General features: G+C 33.0%; 1 protein-coding gene across 16 annotated transcripts; it reads right to left on the bottom strand.

Moving 5' to 3' along the window:
- Positions 1-1558: 1558 nt before the first annotated feature.
- On the bottom strand, positions 1559-21113 carry bel (ATP-dependent RNA helicase bel). 16 transcript variants are annotated; one of them, XR_013876808.1, is made up of 17 exons: positions 20991-21093; positions 19813-19874; positions 19201-19278; positions 18455-18765; positions 16200-16905; positions 14545-14687; positions 14078-14153; positions 12501-12674; positions 11743-11811; positions 9163-9328; positions 8120-8216; positions 7137-7215; positions 6307-6493; positions 5611-5730; positions 3391-5235; positions 1963-2001; positions 1559-1842 (listed from the first exon to the last, which is right to left on the bottom strand). XR_013876808.1 is itself a non-coding variant. In XM_080150841.1 (15 exons), the coding sequence occupies exons 3-15, from the start codon at positions 19243-19245 to the stop codon at positions 5162-5164; spliced, it is 2247 nt and encodes a 748-aa protein (XP_080006967.1). In that variant the 5' UTR covers positions 19246-19278; positions 19813-19874; positions 21049-21113; the 3' UTR covers positions 1559-5161. The 16 variants fall into 16 exon arrangements, 2 of the variants coding, with proteins under 2 accessions (XP_080006967.1, XP_080006966.1); XR_013876809.1 differs by having other exon boundaries at positions 1559-2001; positions 3858-3990; positions 4089-5235; XR_013876811.1 differs by having other exon boundaries at positions 1559-1980; positions 3858-3990; positions 4089-5235.
- Positions 21114-22457: the final 1344 nt, after the last annotated feature.

The following is a 22457-nucleotide window of genomic DNA, read 5'->3' as shown; positions in this document are numbered from 1 at the left end:
TAGGAAACTCACTCCCCTAAACCAAAGTGAAGCTTACAGAAAATGGAAACAAAATCAGTTAGGTGGTTAGCGAGATTTTTACGGTTAAATAACCTTACTTTTTATGTGAGGCTAGTTTAAGTCATATCGAAGCTCATATATCTTGATTTTTGAGGATCCTAAAGGGATACCTCCACTAAGTGCATCTAACAAAAATTGCTTTTATCACATGACTTCGTTTTCGTATTCATTACGGGATATTTCCAGGAAGTGTATCTAACGAGAATTACTTTATAAACTACGAAGTATACAAGTTAAATGTATTTCGTGGACCTATCCCCCTTGGATTACAAATTAAGAGATATAAGTTTTCCGGAATGGTAATGTAGGAAGTAGATTTGAAATCTGCATCAAATTTTAAGGATTTTTTATAAAATTCGTTTTTTGTATAATTCTTTATCTAAAAGCGGAAATACAAATTAAGTTAGTTAATTTTGGCATCTGTGATTGGTGGATTTAAAAAATCTGCGCTCTGATTGGATGTCGTACATCATTCAACTAATTAGAGCGCAGGTAGTTTAAAATCCACCTATCCTATTGGTCAAAATTAATTAACTTAAAATGTATTTTCGCTTTTAGATAAAGAATTTTACAAAAAAACGAATTTTATAAAAAATCCTTAAAATTTGATGCAGATTTCAAATCTACTCCCTACATTAAAATTCCGGAAAACTTATATCTCTTATTACAAATGTTTACATATGTATGAAGCTCAACTGAAAAGTAGGGTTTGGCCGGATATCCGGTCATTTTCAATAGCCGGCCGGATATTAAAACTATCCGGTTACATGATATCCGGCTGATTTTTGACGCCGGATAATCGGTAAATTGCAGGATATCCGGCATTATAAAACAGCCGGATATCCGGCCAAACCCTACTGAAAATAATGGATTTAGAACACGCAGATGTCATATGATAATAACGGAAACCCTTTATGATAGTTCTTCGAGATGGATTATTCAACGTTACCCCCTACACTGACCGTGGAGGAGCGCGAGTTTAACTTTAACAAAGGACCATAGGAACCTAAATTGCAGACAATTCCCTTTAATTGATAAATACGGTCTAGATGACCCTTTGGACCAATAGTAAATTAGTCTAGGTTAGGAACCACACTTTTGCTAAGAAAGTGAAAATCTTTAGAACAGACCATTGTTTTAGAAAAACAACTATAAAAAATATAAAGTTGGGCGAATTTGCCATCTAGGTATATTATTTATTTCCTTCAATAACGGTAAACTAGCGACTGTGCGCCTATCATCTAGGGCAGAAATAACCTAAATCCAACATATGTCTTCTAATATTGATAATATAAAGCCCAAAACCACCCCCGGGACATATTTGACATATAAGGCTGCTGTAAAATGGAGTACTCCATCAGTTAATTAAAAATCGAAATCTCAACTTAAGACAAAATAAACTTATTTCTTTACATATTATAAGGTATGTATCTCAGGACTCTACTACACGCGAACACTATCGTCAACACATTTGTAAAATAAATAAATAACACATATATGCACTGGTGAATTTACTTGTAAAAATTAGCCTGCTGGACAAAATTTAAAATTCAACAACAAAATTTGCAAAACTTGAACAGATAATATAATGTTACCAACAAATAACAAAATGTTTCAATAACATTACAGTCCTGTTATAACTTTTTACAGCTTAACATTAATTTTTATAAATATTTTTTAATTAGCAAGTAGGTAGAAAAAAGAAATAACAAAATAACTGAAATTACTACCCTAGACATGTTGCAATACATAATTATTTTAATTTACATGTGTGTTTACTAACTAGATTGATCAACAATAAGATATATTTAATTTGCAAAATATCAGCAAGGTTTCGTGACTTTTAACAACCATGAAGGTTGCGTGATTTTGCTTAAATATTAAAATTTTTGTTTATCAAGCTAGAGTAATCAGTTTTGTCTATAATATGTCAGGCCCAATCTATGCAATATGATTATATTTCTCACACTATTCAACGATAAGTTACACATTGGTGATTCATGCCAACAAAAAAATTTAGGTATTTTCCTTCGTAAATCTTTAACAGTAAGTACTTAACGAGAACAAAGTGCATTTAGAACTATGAAGGAAAATACCGAAAAATAAACGAAGTTTCCATAATTAAGAATGAGTATCACAGTACAGGTTTTAGCTTAGTTTTTAGGTTCATTGCGCTTTTATACGATAAGAATCACTGAAAATTAAATACATTTATTTATATAATTGATATTATAAAAAAAAGGCATAATATCATTGGTTAACAAATAACAACTTTTAATTCTACATTAAAAAGCTTTGATTAAAATAACTTAAGAAAAAAAATAGTTTAGGTAACTTAAAAAACTGTAAAAGCTAAGGCAAAGGCTGAATGAATTTAAAACGCAATGGTCAAACAAAAATAATTATCTGACAAATGAATAATGAAATGAGAGATGGCCTGTACTGTGACAGGCGTGTGACAGCTGAGGTACTGCACAGGAGTACACCAACAGAGTCTAATTTGTACACGGGCCGTGGTACAATTTTGTATCTACCAGGCCAAGGCATGCCAGAATATATACATTAGTTTCTTAACATATTTTCCAAAATAAAATTAGGTTAACAACTCCAAAATGCTGATTTTAAACCTTTTTAGGGGTTTAAAACTAGTTTTGAAGAAAAACTTAATTTTATCCAGGAAAAATGTTCTTTATAGTAAATAAATAAATTAAAATAAAGAGTAAATATTATATAAGAATAAATGAAAGACTTATATATGGACTATTAAGAATACTGTATGAATCTCTGGCAAATCTTGGAAAGCAAAAGAAAACTGCGCTGAAAATTTTCGGCCAGTACAAACTTTTTGCATACAATGGTACAAATTTTCTTAACATATTATTTTCAGTTTCTGGATTCAACAAAAAAAAGATGTTTTGGTATAAAATATGTTAAAAATATTTGTATAGAGTTAATATACACTTAATTTGGCTAAAGTATGGGGGTTGCACAAATCACCAATGAAATATCACATAAGTTCACAGATCACCAAATTTTTTTTAATGTTTAATCTCTTCACTTTAATAGAATCAGTTTTATTTGCTTTAAGTTTTTTTTGGTAAATATTATAAGTTATAACATATTTTCTTTAAAAATTTCATTGCTGAATTTTATTACAATTTGAAAAAATGTTGATAAAATTAAGTTTCATTAAAAAATTGAGGTATTTTTTCAATAATATTGACATGTAAAAAAAGGCATTATACATATACGCCTAAAATTGATCCATGATGTAAACATTTTGCAATATTAATACAGTAGTGTGAGGTTCAACTTGTTTAAAATGCATACATAATACCAACTCCAAATGATGAGCAGTTTAAAATAAGTTAAAATTTGTTTCACTAACCCCCTTGGGTCAGTCTAGACTTAAACTGTCCTTGACACTTACTGTACAGTTTAGATAATAATCAATGCTGAATTCATATTTGATTGTTAAAAATGCCAAAATTTAGAGAAATGTTTTGTTTTAATTCATATAAAAGTTTTTGAAAAAAAAATTGACACTGGAGGCTTTTGAATAATGAATCCAGCACTTTGGAACCTCCACATTATTTGGAGGTGGTGAGTCACCCCTGCCCTAGTTAGGGTAGGGTGTAGGTCACCCCTGCCCTAGTTAGAGTAGGGTGTAGGTGGATTTGGCTGCAAATTTGTAGCTTTTCTTTACATCATATCAACAGACACATTAAACATCACAGCTTCAAGTTGTGTCTATCAATAATAATATTACATATTTATTCAAATAGACTGGGACTAACAAATAATCTAGTTTTCTTATGGTAAATGACTGGAATAGATTAATTTTCTTCAACTTTTACCTCTCTGACAAAGTATGAATTTAAAAGACTAAAATTGGTTTAAACATACTTTCCAGTTTTCATAATACATCTCCTTAACACGTAGTAAATAAAATTCTTGAATGGTTTCAATTATTCTCAAATATTGTTAAATTAAAACTATTAATTGCTTTAATGAGATCTACAAATAACCATTCTAGAATTGTTGTTTAATATAGATGGGTTTTAAGTAAAACATGTAGCAAGATCTTTTATAATATTTACAATTACATATTTATGGAGATTCTTACAAGTTTTTCAAGACTTTAGTTTCATAATTAAAATTTAAAATCTTCGGGGAGATGTCTAGAAATCAATTTTACTAAAACATAAAAATCTCCCTCAATGACTTGGAACAAAACTGTTCCTTTTTTATAATAATAACAGTATGATAGCGTACGATTACTGATTCAAGGGCAACATATCTAGGCGATGAAACGACGGCAGGTTCATGTAATATGGCGTATCTAATTAAGAGGGCTTGATTAAGGGAGGTTGTCTGGGATTTTGTTACGTGGGAGGGCTAATGGGCTTTGTCTGCAGCAGGACCAGCCAGAATATTCCAGTACAATAGCAAGCAACCGAAAAGTTTAAGTAAAAATGTGTTAGCGTTCTTTTTCTTCAAATTTTGAGTACTTTTTTGGTAGTAAGTAACGTGGAACAAGTTTTAAAATTTTCTTTACATAGTGACTCATTTTCGATTGCCATATTGGAAAAGCATTTTTAGTTGACAAATATTATATATAATATAATAAAGAAAACACACAAAAAAAATTTCCTACACAAAAATCTCCCAGGCTCGAGGCTTCATATCTTTGGACTCTTTTTAAACATTTGCAATACAAATAAAATTTACTGATAAAACTGTAACAACTACACTTGTGTTCATTTTTGATAAACCCAGCATAAAAAGCTAGGTATTTACATAATTTCTCATTTTACATAAATAATAAAGCATATTAAGGAAAGAAGGTTTTAGTTTGGATGATAATATGGCTGAAGGTTTATAGGCTCTGTCTTGCAGATGACAGATGGATAGCAACGCTAGCATGACAAGTCATCATCTGTCATTACACATAGTGCAGCTGTAGATAGATAGGTTGACGACCAATATACACACATTTTTTTTTTAACAAGTCCAAATGTTAATTTGAACTCCCCCGAGAGATGACCAGAGGTGGGCTGGTCGTTGAACGGTGTGTTGACTTGTGAGCGCTGGTGGCTGATTATGCCCACCAGTCGACACTGTTGCTGTTGTTGCCACCACCACCGCCAGAATAATTTCCACCATAGTTGTTGTCTAAAAAGTGATTATATTTAAATAAGTTTAAAACAAATTAATCGGTCGGAAAGTAACGTAAGAAAAGTAACTACCTAGTCTAAGTAATTCTTGAAAATTGTTGCTTGTAATAGAAATGGTGAAGGAAGGGTAATTCATAAGAAATCGGACATTGTATTAATATTATTTTTTTTTATGAATTTTACTAATAATGATAGCTCAAATATCATTTAGTTTTGAGAGATGTATCCCCCCCCCCCCTCCTAATAATTAAGGCTCAAAATTCATTTTGTTTTGGGAGATGTTCCCTTACATTATGAAAACATTTAAAAACAAGCTTAACTTAAAGATTAAAATTGATAAAATTACAAATGTTGAGGTAACTCTAAAACTTACTTCTGAGGCCTGGAGGACCGCTCCAGTTAGCACCACCGCCACCGCCTCCGCCGCCCCATCCACCACCCCCGTTTCCTCCTCCGCCGCCACCGCTGTAGCCGCGGTTTCCGCCACCACCACCTGCAAAGATAACAACATTTTAGGATTATTCTTTAAGGGTTATTTAAAACTTGATTGGTTTCAAAACAAAGAATACCTTTCTTACGATAGGGTATTTTTATAATACTTATGTCAATTTTATTGCTTAGCTTTTATAATTTGCTAAGCTTTATTCTTACCTGGGAATTAGGAATTAACTTTTCATGAACAAAAGAAAGCGGGCATTGAACTGTAAATTACACTAGTTACGTGCAACCTAATTGTTAATAGGGTATTTTTATAATACTTATGTCAATTTTATTGCTTAGCTTTTATAATTTGCTAAGCTTTATTCTTACCTGGGAATTAGGAATTAACTTTTCATGAACAAAAGAAAGCGGGCATTGAACTGTAAATTACACTAGTTACGTGCAACCTAATTGTTATGATTATCTTGTTCTATATCTAAACTTCTGCCACTCGTATCAAATCTAGATTTATTGTTACCACAATTGACTGAGAAGATGGGATTAAATAGTTTATCATTATTGAGATTGTACATCCATAGTCTTATCCCTTAAGATACCTAACCAGAAAAAAAACTATCCGATTTCTTACCTCTGCTTCCTCCGCCACCACGTCCACCGCCATTCTCGTAACGGAAGTCCTTTCCGCCGAATCCCTGGCCGCCGAAACGACGGTCCTTGCCGCGCCTGCCGCCGCCGAATGAACGTGACTCTAGGGCCATGGAGTCCAACCAGCTCGGGATCTCTTGGTTACTCTCTACTAACAACTCAACTAGGTCCTGAATAATTATATTATACTAAAAGTTCATAAAACCTCTCATGAAATATCACCTTATACAAATTATAAACCTGAAGGCTTAAAGGAAGGTGAAATATGACACTGGTTCTCGGATGATTTCTAAACGTTGTCTACTTTAAATTTGGTTTAAACTAACAAACACAGTCTTAACCTTTCAACCAACAAAGTTAATTACAGACGGATAAACAAAATTCGTAAATAATTTGGAAAGTGCTTGAATTTATTATTTATAGCATTGTTTAATTCCTTAAGAACCCTGGACGAAATTAATTCATATGACAACGTGGAAAGTTAAAATATATCTAGAAGTCAACCAAATAATCTTAATCATTACAGGCCGTCTAACACAGTGATTATTAGGTATTATTCGACAACTTCGAATAATAGAATGAGTGAGAAAGTATAAGTTATTTATCGCATCGTATTATATCAGCTTTCCACGGATATAAAAATTTACAATCATAAGATTAAAACCAGTTTTTTAGCCCAAAGATTGTACATTTTAATATTGGTAGAAACTGGATATAATACGGTGCTATAAATGATTTTTCAGCATGGCCGAGAGCCGGTTCTAATCCAGCGGATAATAATCGGTTTCAAAGCCATATTGGAAAGGACATTACCTTGACAAGATTTCTATTCTTGTCATTGAAGAAAGAAGTAGCCAGACCAAGGTTACCCATTCTTCCGGTACGACCAATTCTACAACAAAAATAATAATTTACAGAATATTTAATTTAGATTTTTCGCATGCTTCTAAAAATTTGTTGCAAGTTCATTAAAATCTCACTAACCAAATAGGAAATACTATGGTTTTCAAGTTCAAGGTAGCTTTATATGTTTAGGACACAGTTAAGTCTTATAATTATTATTTCTTAAGATGCCCATAGATACCAGAGGCTTAATCGTTCCTTCTTTATTTAACATTTATTTGATCACAATAATATTTTGTATTTTCTTAAAATAAAGATATCTGACATTGTATTATCTCTAAGCCTATATATATTTCCCTCAAATTACACCTTTTCAAAGGGGGGAAGCGGTTGTGCCACTTTTTGAAACCAAAAGTAAAAGTATGATCTCAGCCCATAAAAAAGTTACAGCTCAAAAATTCTGCACAGCAGTTGCTGTTGTGGTGAACAATAAGGAACTGTTTCAATCATCTGAGATAAACTTTTTTTTCTTAAAAATTTTGCTTATATTTTCGCTTGACACTTTTTTTTAATATTAACATGTTTGAAATATTACTAGTGTCACGTGAAAATATTAAGGAAATTTTTATGAGAAAAAAAAAGTTTATCTCAGATGATTGAGAAATGTCTAATTTGGCCCAAAAAAAGGCAAAAAAAATTCGACGGGAAACGGCGGTTTTCGGCGGGAGAGGCGGTTCCGTCGCCGTTTCTTAATATTTCCACTAAAGCAACTGCTGTGCCAAATTTTAGAGTTATAACTCTTTTATGAGCTGAGATCATGCACGTTTTACTTTTAATTTCAAAAAGTGGCACATCCGCCTTCCCCCTTTTCAAAATGAAAATTACTCCAAAACTGAAGGTAAAAGGCTGAGATCCTTTTTCTGGAGTAATACTCTTGAAATGTATTAATTTACCTATGAACATATTCCTCTACATCTCCGGGTAAATCATAGTTAATGACATGTTTCACGTTTGGTATATCCAGGCCTCTGGCCGCCACAGCAGTCGCAACTAGGAGATGTATTTATAAGAAAATTAATTAGAAAAAAACGCACACACCACCCTAATATTACATTCAGATTTATAGGTCGAAAAAAAAGCAGTTTGTCAACCAAAAGGAAGGGGGGGGGGGAGAAGTTCTCAAAGATCTTTGACAAAATTAGCCATATGATGAAAGAAAGCATTTAGAAACTAAACCTTATCAGAAAGCATAGATAATTTTGACAAAAAAATGTAAGAAATGACCACCGACTTTACGACCTGCGCAACCTAAGGGTGGTGCATGAGAAGTTACTTATGGACATATTCCTCGACATCGCCTGGCATATCATAGTTGATAACATGCTTTACGTTGGGTATGTCAAGCCCACGAGCAGCCACGGCTGTTGCAACCAATGCATCATCATAAATGATTTTTCAGATCATTATGACAAACAGACATTAGTTCAAAAACTTTTTAAAATGAGTGTTTTAAGACAACAAGTTTAAAAATGACTTACTCAATAATAAAAGATCATATAAATGTCTAGATTTGAATTAATTAATTTGATCTTTTTTATTTTTGAGCATAGCCTGAAAAAAGTTCATACAAACTGACAAAAAAAAGAGTAACTGCTAAATGTATAAAAAATATTTGAAGAACTTTTTAGTGTTAATTGTGAAGGAGTACTCTTACTCTTAAAAAAAAAGGAATATTTCCCCAAAGTACACAAAGTTCCTTTCAAAATTGCATTGATAGATAAAATATGGTTAAAATGCAGTTTTAAGCTGTATTTGTTTTTCTTAATAACGTAAAAGAGAGCCTATGATAAAAAAAATGGTAAAATTCCTTTTAACTTAAAATATTCCTATGTTAACGTTAATGTGTATATTTTACTACCTAGTTGAATATAGTAAAAATACATTTTAATGAAAACTATACACTCCTGTTATATAGTAAAACAAAGCTTTGACATACCGATAATCGGAGTTCTACCCGACTTGAAGTTCCTGAGGGCCTCTTCTCTCTCATTCTGAGATCTGTCACCGTGAATGCTGGTGACCGGGAATCCCTCGTTGTAGAGGTAGGCATCCAGAGAGTCGGCGCCCTTCTTTGTCTCTACAAACACCAAGGTTCTTGACTTCTAAAGTTAAACGATTTTGTTAGTAAATAGTAACTTTATAATTAATTAAATAGTAATTTTCACAAACACCAGAAACTTTTAACCAGAGTTTCGGATACGGATCCTTGAACTCAAAAAAATGCGGAAAAAATGGAAAAATCTACCTAAATTTATATAAAATCTCAGACATTCTCTTGATGAGAGCCAATCTTTAAGGTTTGAAAATTTAAAGTATTTTTTACTTCGAATTAAAGAATAAATATTTTTTGAAAAATTTGGTGATTTTATTTTTATTGCCAATGATCCGGAACCGGATCCGCACTGACCAAATTTGGAGGATCCGGATCCGCATACAATCAATGCGGATCCGAAACATTGCTTTTAACAATTCCCATGAAGATTAGTTTTTTTCAATGTATTTAAAAACATAGAGAAAAAACCTGCCATGAAAACATCAAATAATGTTAATGCTTATCTTTCTAGTGCTCCGTATAAAAATGGTAAATTGTGAATGGTTATGTTTAGCACAAAAAATATTCGTACCCATTATCATAAACTACAGTTGATAAAATAAAGCTCATCAAATCAAACTGACAATTTACAAATAAAAATAGATGGACTTAATTTTTTGTGCTAATTTATTTTTCATTTTGATTATTATCACACGTTTATTTTATAATATTTAATTAGAGAAGGAAGATATGTTATAGATGTTTAAGTGGGTTAACAAAATGAAAAGTATTTTGTATAGAACTAGTTATATATTATTAGTTCATTATTTATAGATAGTATTGTAAATAATATGCAAAGAATTAGGTCAACTAGAGCATTGAATACACATAGTTTTAGCAGATTTTTTACACCCCATGTGTTTTATCTGTTCACATATGTGTCCTTGTTTTTATTACATGTTATATTTTCAGAAATACAGATTAATATTCCTAAAATATTAAGCGAGTCTTCTATTCATCGTAATTTAATTAACTTTCTCGTATTCATTCGAATCCGGTGGATAGGAACTGGTTCTCATCCATACGAAAAAACTATGTCTAGCATCGTATTATATCCAGCTTTCTACGAATATAAAAATGTACAATCATAAGATTAAAACCAGTTTATAACCCCGAGGTGCCGAAGGCACGGGCTAAAAAAACTGGTTTTAATCTTATAATTGTACATTCTATATCCGCGGAAAGCGGTTTATAATACGATGAAAGAAATAACTATTATATATTGTTATAAGAACATAAGACATAAAATATGACAATTGAATATCCATAATCTAAACAAAATAATCATGGATGCTCTTCGGTAAACTGACTAAGTGAGTTATAATGCAGATGTTCAGTTCTCGTAAATTTTTAAAAAAAATATGCAATATATCATGGAAAATTACAAAACCTTAATAAAATAAGTATTTGTGTCTTAAGCATGTCTGACAGACAGATGCTTGTTGGTACAGGAATCTACAGTCTTCACCAAACATAGCACCAGAGAAAATCAATCATATTTCCTCCATAGTGTTACGGACGAACTGACGGATAGGCACACAAAGTGAATTGAATTATTAAACAGTTGCTACACTGCAGGTAAGTAAAATTAATCTGCTTATTTAGTACCTAGCCGAGCTACTTAAAGGAGGACAAGGAGAGCAGGGAAAATCTTTATTCAGGATTAAGAATTTAGTTGTTACATTAGTCCATGTCTCTGTATTACATACATATTTATTTATAATAACCTTGCAAATTTAATCTTTAAACCCAATTCAGTTTTATTTTTATGGAATATAAGATATCGAATTGTTCAAACAGAAATTAAATAAAAGAGTAAATGAGTAGAAATAATCTTGAGAATATCAACTTGCGCTTAAGTTTTGAAATATGATACGTTATTTTCTTACTAGTAATCCAATTTTAACTGCAATTTTATAAATAAATTTCTAACTGTACTATCCCCTGTACGTACTTGTATTTGTTTTTAATTATAATCTTCTTCATATTTTTTGCCTATTTCAGGAGATAAATAAGTTCAAAGTTTTCGTTCACTGAGGTTAAAAAAAATTTAAAAAAAGTAAGGTGTCAAATTAAAGATCTTACTATTTTTGTTCATAATGGCTATTTTTTTCTCTTTTTTGTTCCGTTTTAGTAAAAAAAACCGATCTAAATTTTTTTTAAAAACTTAAATTACTTAAAAAATAAGAGGTCTACAAAAAAAAACGATTGCATATCTAAATTCTATGGACAATTTTACATCTACTTCTTACTAAAAACACCGACTAGCTATCTTAAATAAAAAGCAAAAAAGTTAAGACGCCTTCTTTGACGAAAACGGTAGATTAAGTCTGACAAACTGACTTTTCTTATGCAGCTGTGTAAGAGGTCCTTAGACCCCTTTCATGTTAAAATTTACGAAAAATGTAAAAAAAAAAAACTTACAATTCCATCCTCTGATTTCTCGCCAAGTTCAGCAGCATCCAACAAGTCCAACAAGAATGACCGCTTGTCCTAAAAAACAAATAATAGTTAATGCTAACAAATCCAAGCAGAAATGGCACTTATGTTTGATGGAATCTTCATATAAAGCACCATGCCCTTTAAACATTAAAAATATTCCGAAGTTTATAGTTTATTTCTTTAAACTATAAATTTTCAACCCGTAATGAATGATTATAAAACAAGAAGTTATACAAAAGAAATATTTTGAAACAAAATTAACACTTGTAATAACCTATTAACGTCAGTGCTTTTAAAATTATATTATATTTCTTAGTGTTAATAAACATAAATTTAAAATTATTGTTGCTTATAAAATTGAGTTTGTTGAAAGTATGTAAAATGATATTTTCTACCTACTGCAAATTAGTAATAACACTATTCACATTTATACCCTATTAAATGAAGTAATATGTTGATTTTTTATGTCTCTATCTTAGACTCTTGATAAGTGCTGAACCGAGTCTACATTGTATAGAAGCTTCAAAGGTACCAAGGTGGGTTTATGCTATATAATATTTAGGTTTTAGGAAAGTTTTAGGCTATTTTTTATGCATTCCACAACCCTTCGAATACAGAACTCCCAAGAATTTTATCCTTTTAACGAAAGTAGTTAAATACACGAGTTCCATAAAAGTGATGTTGGTTTAAAATTATCAGCAGTTTATGATTGAACCCAACAATTTTAGAAAAAAACTTACATCCTCGACAACCCAGACAATCTTCTGGGTGATATTTTCGCTGGTTGAGCCGACCCTGCCGACGGCCAAGAACACGTAGTCCTTGAGGAAGTCCCTGGCCAACATCTGGATCTCCTTCGGGAATGTTGCGGAGAACATAAGGGTCTGTCTCTCATCTGGGCCTGGCATGTTATCCTACAAATTTAAAAATGTAAAGTTTTCTAAATTAAACCCAACATAAAACAGCTGTTAAATCAGGAGCTTGACAATATCCGAAGTATTGGCATTTTATAACGAATAGAGGGTCAAGTTGAATGAGCAAGAGTTGGTTATCTGACAAACCTCAAGATGACATAATTGCCAAAGATTCAAGCACGCCAAATATACAACTCTTACAATAATTTTAGAGGAAAAGAGGGGAAGGGATTTTCAATAAGCATTACTCGACAGAACAGGCATTTACAAAATTCTGACTAGACATTGGAATACCTATTTATATACTAAAATAAACAAAGTTTTGTAATAATAAAAACCTAAGCTCGTATATAAGTACATATTATTGGTTTGTAAATAGTTTTGATTACTCTTACATTGTTTCTATGGGGAATATTGACTAACAGGGAAATAGCAACTGCAGAAAATGAATTCTTTAGAGCAAAGTTCTACCTTGATTATGATATTAGAAGTAAATTATAAATATTTTCTAGGTATAATTCGAATAGAAGATTTAAGCAGCAAAATTTAAAATTCAATCCACTCCCCCTCCCAATTAAAGAATATAAGTATTGTTTAGAATTACTTAGATATTCAAGTATAGGGCAACAGGCGATTATATAATCTTCCTCAAATACTTGGGGGTGGGGGGTGCTTAAGCTGTGGCTTAATATGACTGAATATCTCCCTCTTATTTTTAATAAAATGTAAAGAAAACTTAAATTGTTCAATATTTTCCTTACAACTCTACAACGAAAAGGGGAATAAAGAGTATTGGAAAAAGAGCCAAATTATTCTATTTATGACACGTCAATCAATTGAGGGATAATAAAAATTAATGTTCAAGTGGTTAGAAGAAATGCATTGATTTTGGTCAGACTTGTAAACTATTTAACTATTAGTAACTAGTTATTTCTAACCTAAATAACTTTAATCTTATTTCTTAAGACTTACAATGCAATGGTAAAGGAATAATTATTAGACTAAAATACGCATTCTGCTATAGATATAATAATTTATAGACCCATATTTGGTTAAGCAAAATATTAGTTTAGATTGTCTTTTTTTGGTAAAAATCAAAAATCTTTAAACTTTTTTGTTGCATAAATAATCAATTAAATCAATGAGTGTACATTTCTAAAACTTAAAATCTACAAATAAGAAATTGGCACCTTTACTAATCTGTTTATGTAATAATAAGATTTAACATGATTTATTTAAGTTTCCAGTTTTTAGTTCTCTATGTAAAATTCCTTTAAAAAGAACTATTGCATTTTTAAAGCAAAATAAAATATTCTTTGTGTTTTCTAATAGACAGGACACTAAGGTTTATGAAAACTGTCGTTTAAGAGACATTAATAAAATTCATGAAAGCCATAGCTTACCCCTTCTACAATTCTTCTGATCTGTGGCTCGAAACCCATGTCCAACATTCTATCAGCCTCGTCCAAACACAGATACCTGAAATTTTAGTAAATAAAGTATAAACATAGGAAGTCAAGATCCCCAATCACTTTTTTGGACCAATAGGAATACAGCATGAAAACATTACAACCACATTATTGGTTAGAATTAGTACCTAGAAAATTTAGGAAAAAGCTTTTGTTGAGGAAATTATACCCTAAAAAATTTCATCGCTGGTAATATTGGATTGATTCATTGATATCTGCAAGATTTTTAAAGTTCATATGCTAGTTGTCGCGAGTGATAAAAGAAAATTGAAATAGTTTCTATGTAAAATGCCTTAGCCCACCAATAAATTAAATTGTATAGTGCAAAACAAGGGTTAGTTGTATTGAACCTGGTATTGAGAAAAAGATAAATTCATTTAAGAAATATTTTGAATGCTAACCTGCAATGTTCCAGAGAAATCTTTCCTCTCTCCAGGAAATCCTGAAGCCTGCCAGGAGTGGCCACCAGAAGGTGACATCCACGCTCCAGATCTCTAACTTGATCCACTACGTGGGCACCTCCGTATACGACACATGGACGAATCTACAATAATAAAAATATTAAAATCAATCGAATAATGTAACTTATAAACCTACAGGGGTATACAGGGTGCGCCACATAAATCCTGACTTTTTTTAAACGGCCATAGCGCCAAAACTACTTGACCAATCAGGACGTTTGACCCCGCTATAAAAAGCTTAGGTAATGACCTTTTAGCCCATGAAAATCTTTGGACGATGGAGGACGTGTACGCCGAGCTGGCCGCGCATATGTTCCAACAAGGCAGATTCGAATTGCGCATATAAATTACCGTGGATTTATGACTTGGGCCTACTAAATCTGAACTCAACCCATCTGTAGGTGAGATGGACTAATGAAACTTGCTGGAGATACTATCAGATACCTAGTGAAAACACTAAAAAAGACTAGAGCTCTCTATCCCAGCTGACTTGGCTGTAGTACTCCGACAAAGTGGATCGTGGTAGATTTTAAGATGTCAAAAACGTCAAAAATCTTGAAAATTTCTCGGTTCATGACTTCAGGGGCCCATATGGAACCTTGAACCTCGTTTTAGACTATGTATTGCGCTGATAACCCTATCTTAATCTTCGTGCCATTTTTAAAAAGGTATAAAACGTTGTTCTAGCTTAACTGTGGCCCAAATGAGAGCCGCCGTGTCATAGGGTAGCTTTAAAGATGGGTTAATTTGGATCCTGCTGTTACTCACTCCTTAAGGAGATGTGGCCTCCCAGCAGCCCTGATCTTAATCCAATGGACATTTGGGCCAGGAGCGCCATTAAAGCATGAACCAATAGACGCGCCCATACCAAAAAGACCTCTCTAATTGCTCCTATCATGGAGAACTTCGCCTGCTTGAACAGGGACATGGTGACCAAGGTCGGCGGGCGGTTCAGGGGGCGGGTAGAGGCGGTGATTGAGGCTGGCGGCGATTTTATCAAAAATTCTAATAGTCATATACCTAGGTTGCTTCCCAGTTTTTAAAATTCAATAAAATCTTTAAAATTGACGATTTTATGTTTATTTGTTTAAAAATAAGAAAAAGTCCGGATTTATGTGGTGCACCCTGTATATTCTACATGGGATCCCCGGCTCAGGGGGGGAAAAAAAAAATAAAAAATAAGTGGTTGGAGAAATGTAAAAATTAAGAAAACTGAAAATATTTTTTCCATTTCCCCCCTCCTTGGTGAAAAAAAAGTAAAAAAATGTGTGGTAGGAGAGAAAAAATAAATAAAATATAGAGTTCTTTAAATATTTTTCCATTTTTTCCCCTAATAGGTGAGAAAAAACAAGGGGGGGAAAAAAATAAAAAAATTTGTCGCCGGGGAAAAAAAATAAATCTTGTGCAGAATATACACCCCTGTAAACCTATTAAAGAAATGTATAAAATTCTAACAATCTCATTAAAAAAGAAATAGAATGATTTAGTGAAAATCAAGAAATGCCAATTCATATAACTAATAATGTAAATGATGTTAGACAGTCTTAATGAAATAGGTGAAAAAATAAACCTTACAAAAGTTTTAGGTTACTTACCCTAGATCTGTAGGCAAACTTTCTTGCCTCGTCATAGATCTGAGTGGCCAGTTCTCTGGTAGGGGCCAACACAAGGGCCAGGGGACACTGCTTCTGTCTGCGTCCATGGCCGTAGCTGTTGGCACTGGCCAGGCCGGGTGGTGGCCCGTCCTCAAGAATACGATTCAGAATTGGGATAAGGAAGGCGGCTGTCTTACCGGAACCTGTTTGCGCACACGCCATCAGATCGCGCTTGCCAAGGATCACGGGAATCGAATTTTTCTGCACCGGGGTGGGAGTTGTGTACTGGGCCATCTCAATGTTGGCCTGGATGATGGGAGTCATCTTAACCTCGGCAAATGTGTCAATGCCCTTGGGTACATTGTTACCCGTCGCCTCCACGGGAATGTCCTCGTAGCGGTCAAAATTGATGCCACTAGGTCCGTGTCCCGTGCCGAACAGCTCCAGCTCAAGTCGCTCGTTGCGGCCCAAAGGCACCGACCAGTCTTCGTTGTCCTGGGCTCCGCCTCTTCCGCCGCCGCCTCCTCCCCGTCCACCGCCGCCATAACCGCCTCGACGGTCGCCGTATCCACCACGGCCGTCGTCACGGCGTGCCCCACCGTATCCACCGCCGTTGTCGTAATCCTTCCAACGGTCGTTGGTAGGCAGTTGTCCACCTGCATGGCCGCCACGTCTTCCGCCATCACGATCGCCCCAGCCGCCGCGGCTAAAATAAAGCACTAGTGAGTATGACTTGATGATTACTTTTATGATATTTTGTTACAATTTTCTATTTTAAAAGCTATTTCTTATTTAAAGGGCAATTTTTCTAATATCTGTAAAACTATACAACAATCAAAATAACTGAAAGTAATAGATATTTGAAAAGCAGTACTGTCGATAAAAAGAAAAAATATTGAAAATAATCGCGGATATACTGTGTTTTTTCCTTAAAAAAAATATTAGTCTTGTCTGTTGTTTCGCTTTTATAACCTATTAGTTTTCGACTATTATAAAAATTAAATTCTTTAGTATGCAGTAAATAGTAAAGTTTTTAGAAGCATAAAATCTCTGACATTGTTGATTTAAGTTTCAACTATACAATTATAGAATTTGGGGTCTAAGATAATAATGAATTTGTATTTTATTTCCTAGATCATAAAGATTGTCAAGTATTACTCAAAATTATCTCTAACAACTGTTTATATCGCCCTCTTTCTTCAAAAATATTCCCCCAATATTTTGACGCAATGGCCATTCTACATTTTATTTTGCTATTTCATTTATAAAAATCGCAGCGACTCGATAATTTAAGTATCTCAGTTTGATATCAAGATTCAAGAGTCCTGAACAACCCTAATCTAGCCAATATCACGAAAATAAGTTAACACACAAAAGCTTGAATTAAACATATTGCTTGACTAGCTATTCAAACTCATTGATCATATACTGAGGACCGAGGATGCAAGCTTTTCCGGAGTGGTCCTATCCGGGGAGATGGAGAAGAAGTCCCTGGGCAAACCTGCATCAAACACACCTGCTTGACCATTCAACTCATCATATACTGCATATTTATGAAGGTTATTTTTTCACACAAGAAAAGGATTAATAAAGAAATTTTGAAATCAAATTTTCAATTAATTTTTTAAACCCTACAAAGTAATAGCTTCTTATAGGCAAGTAAATTAATTGTTAAAATATGAAACTAATATTTTAATTTCTTTTTGTCCATATTTTTATAAGAAGCCTAACTCACTGTATTTTTCTTAGCTTTCTAGAATGTTTCTGAATGCAATATATACTTAAATTACGAGATCACTACATAAGTCCTAACTCCCTTCATCCTCTTATTATTGCTGTTCTAGTTATAAAAATAAAAAGTCCTTGTATGTTTGCTAGAATTGTCTGACTGTTGAAAATATATCTTGACAAACAGTTTCTGGAGTATCCTCAAAGCTTAAAGGGAAAATTGAACAGAAATTAAATGAAAACAAATATAAATCAACATTCATTATGAAATAGATGACAAAACGCCAAACAAAAACAAATGCATTTTAAGCAAATAGCAGTAACTTTTACGAAGACTTCATTTTACTTTGACATCAAATCATAATTTTACTAATTATGGAAACACAAATAAGATTAAGATTTTTATATAATAAAATATTTTTAAGACAAAGTAGTTGGTAATTTCTTTCTGTAGGTAACTTGCATTTGACTGACAGAAAGAAACAAAACATGAAGCTGCGCTACATAATAATACTAAATGATCTTACCCGCCTCTCGAATGGCCTCCCTGTCCACGGCCGTCACGAAAATCATCTCTGCCATATGATCCACCAGCACTGCCTCCGCCGCGCATGTCATCCCACGGCTTGTTGCCGCCTCCGCGTGGTGCACGCGCTTCATAGCCGCCCGGGGCACGCCCACCGTCGCCACCGCCCGCTCCCTGCGAGTCGAAACCATCTTCTTGACCGCCTGCGTCACCACCCTTTCCGCGCAAATGCGGCGGAATGTATCTAGACTTGTGGTTGTTCTGACCGCCTCCGGCGTCCCCACGGGAACCGGTCTGGCCTAGATCAGCGTTCTAAACACAGGTCTATGTTAGGCTAAATAATAAATGTGAAAGACACGGGAGTGTATATTTCCCATAATTCCCACCCGTGCATAGGGGGGAGAATTTTGGAGAAATTAAAAAAGGAAATATTCCGTATTTTAGCGAGGAGTTGTAAAATATATTAATATAAACACCCCTGCTAGACGTTAAAAAAGTAAGACTTTTACTTATAATGTAAACATGTATAGGATATGAGGATTCATTTAGTTTCGGTCTAAACTAAAAAAATTAGGGAAAGTAAATAAATCTACAAGAACTCGGATATAGAGGTAAGTTGAGCCCTCCAAACAAAACGGGTCGAAAAATTGAAAGGGCTGGAAGATTTTTTTTGGTCCAAAATTCTATCTATTTCTACTTTGCAAAGCTCCAGGGATAAGTTAATGTTAGGTTATGAAATGTGCTTACCTGCCGATCTAAACCATTGACATCATGGTTGGCTGCATTACTCATATTACAGTGACAAACTTATCTTTTCACTAGAACCTAGATAAGATAATAATAATAATAATATGCATATTATAATTAGATAGGTAATTCTTTAGTGGTTAGCCTATCCTCCCTCCCCCCCCCCCCAAAAAAAAAAACTCTGGTTTGGTTAGAAAGATCATTGTTCATTAAAATTTTGAACTTTACTTTAAAAGTTGAGTATTTAAATTTCTTGAAAATGTTACTATAAAAAATAACTCAACATTTTTGTTGGAGGGGGGGGGCGGGGGGGTATGACATTTTAAAAAGATTTCTTAACAGTTCCATATTGTAACAACTTCTTTAATGCACCTGACATGCTAAATTTCAGTGCTGTAACATTTTTTAATTGACTTACTTTGTCTTATAGTTTCAAAAAATGACATTTGCACCCCTCCGTTTAAAATTTTTTTATTTTTAAAACCAGGCAATTTGTACTTACTGCATTGGTTTCAATGAGTCTAACTAAAAAAATATAATAATTAACCAGGTACAGACTACAGGTAAATCAAGAACAATTTTAATAATAATACTTGTATAAATAATAGTTACCTGCTGTCAGCATATAAACCTTCAGTAATCAACAATATGTACACTAACAACAAACAATTAACCTAAAATATTAAAAATTGTTGCAAAAAAAACTAGTACAAAGGTAGCTGTGTCCGTAAGCAGCAAAGCAAGCACCAGTTCGTCAATATAGGTCAAAGATTCAATGTGCCATGATTAATATTTTAAAATTTCCATTATAGGGGTATAAAAATTCCCAGTTTAGGTAGTTTACTCGAATGGGAAGACGTCCATACATTATGTACATTAGTTATACAGTAGAAAGGCTACTAAAAGATAAAATAAAATAAAACATTTATAGTACTAAAAGTTTAGAACTAAAGTAGACTATACATAAAAGAACTTTATAGAAATATAGAAGCATATCATTTTATTAGTTTTATCCTATTAGGCAATTGCAAGAAATAAGTTTTTGATTAAATTGTCCATGGTTTTAGGCTGTATTAATGCCCGGTCTACCTTCCCAAATTGTAAGAGTATAGCATTCTACAATTTACTCAAATCAAACCCCCTTAATTAAACTCTTTCATGCATACTTTTCTTGTGACCATCAAAATTATTGGTCCGTTTAAGAGTTAGGAATCTGCTTGTTTAAGCTGGCAAATAAAAGAAATGTATTTATTAAATAACTATGGGTACCAAACCAAAATTAATTTACTGAAAATTGTTAACTACCTCTTAAAAACTATAACACCAAGAAAATAATTTTACGGTGAAAAAAAAAGGATTTCAAATAAGAAGATAAAAATGAGTTTGTAAATCTAACGATAAATCTTAACGAAATGAACTAAATATTAACGTTTGTAGGACAAAATTTCAAATTTATTGCATGTGTCCTATAAATTGTACAGAATTAAATATGCATTTTCGAACTTAAAACAATAAAAGCAGCATTTAAAACGATTAGGATTGCTATTTAATTACTAAAATAAGAATTTATTAGCAAATTTTAACGGAAAAATGCCTCAAATTGTAAAAATAAAATTTAAGATGGTAACAAAGAGATGGGGAAAGGGAAAGACCGGAAAATACTTTCCAAAATTTTATTTTTAACCTGAAATTACATAAAAACGTTTTCACAGCATTAAAAATAAATAAAAAAATTAAAAACCGACAAATTAGGTTATAAATAACATAAATAATTAATGTATTATGCTTACTATTTTAGTTTTTAAAGTAGAATATGTTAATATAATAAGTATAGAACTGTACACGCACCCGACCTCCACAAGCTAAGCAAGCTCACAATAGTTCAAGGCTGCCGGATACAAGAATGTCTATTTATGATTTCCTCAGAAACCTAACATTTCACCACTAAAGTCGATATTTTTCTTTGATAATATGTTAGCTTAATTTAAATTTAATGAAGTTAAAGCAATAATATAAAATTTCAAATCCAATTAAGTCCTTAAATAATAAAATGCAAAAATTATTTCCTTACAGTCGGCAACTTTGCTCCAAAGTACGATAGGGAAAGGGGGAGTAACGAATGTTCCACGGGCCGAGAGGTATGCGGAGAAAAGGGAAAGTATTTTTCCCCTCTTCTACTTGTGCCAAGAAAAGATGACGAATTTTCCTCGATCTAGAGGTTTGCGACCTACAAATATAAAGGGTGTTAAAAAAACCGATCGCTTCACTCTTTTCAATATAAACCCTACAGTTTTGGTCCAAAACTAACAAAAAATGACACAATTCATGTCCAAGCAATGACAATGAGAAAAATTTATTGAAGTTTGATTTCTACTCACCTCTCCTGAGCACTACAGATCGATTCCTAGCCCTTTTGGAGAATTTTTCCTTACATGACGAGTGCATATTTTATTACAAATTTTACAGTTTTGTCTTTGTCTAAAAAGAATTAATTGTCTAAAGTACTTGAAATCTTGTATATAGACCCCATAATGTTCAGAGTTTTTGATGGGGCATATACCTAGCAAGACATTTCGCCGTAAAGTCGCCTTCGAGCTCGTGCAATATATGTACCGAGTCCTATGCTACCTCGAATCCCATTCGCCTTGAATTAACACCTAATTTTTGGGCGATAAACATTGGAAAATCGTCCTCTCAAGCAAAAAGTGGCATGCGAGTTCGCCATCGATATCATGGCAGAGGATGGGGCGAGGTCGCACAATAGTAGCATAAATTAAAATGCGTCAATTGAGATCTCGACGGCGACTCGAAACATTTCTTATACGACCTCTTAAATGCTCCAAACTCAGTGGGAAGCTATAATCATAGAGAAAAGTGGAAGGTGCATGTAGGGAGGGGGGAGGCGCACGAAGGGATGGAGGAATGTTAGAGAGAGAGAGAAAGAGATTGATAGAAAGAATAAGTCATTCTCAATCTTGTCTCTCAATTTATTTACTTTTTAACTCATTGCTTAATTGACTAAACTTTCAACTTAGCAGAGATCATACCGTTCTCGGCTTAATATACTGAGCATTAAGATATGTTTCTATGTTTGATGTTGTTTAAAAAAAGATTGCCTTTTAAAAATTACTTTTTTTCATCAAAGACTATCAACACTCTATAACATTATGTATTACCATTTTTTATTGTTTTCAGTTGGAAAACAGAAAGATTGATAGAGTCTTTAAAAAATTATTTGAGTCCCTAGTGGCAAATTT

Source organism: Acartia tonsa, chromosome 2, assembly GCF_053477335.1.
Source record: "Acartia tonsa isolate MP-2025a chromosome 2, ASM5347733v1, whole genome shotgun sequence".
Lineage (NCBI taxonomy): Eukaryota > Metazoa > Arthropoda > Copepoda > Calanoida > Acartiidae > Acartia > Acartia tonsa.
The sequence above is the reverse complement of the archived record's forward strand: the minus strand, read 5'-3'. Positions and strand labels throughout refer to the sequence as shown.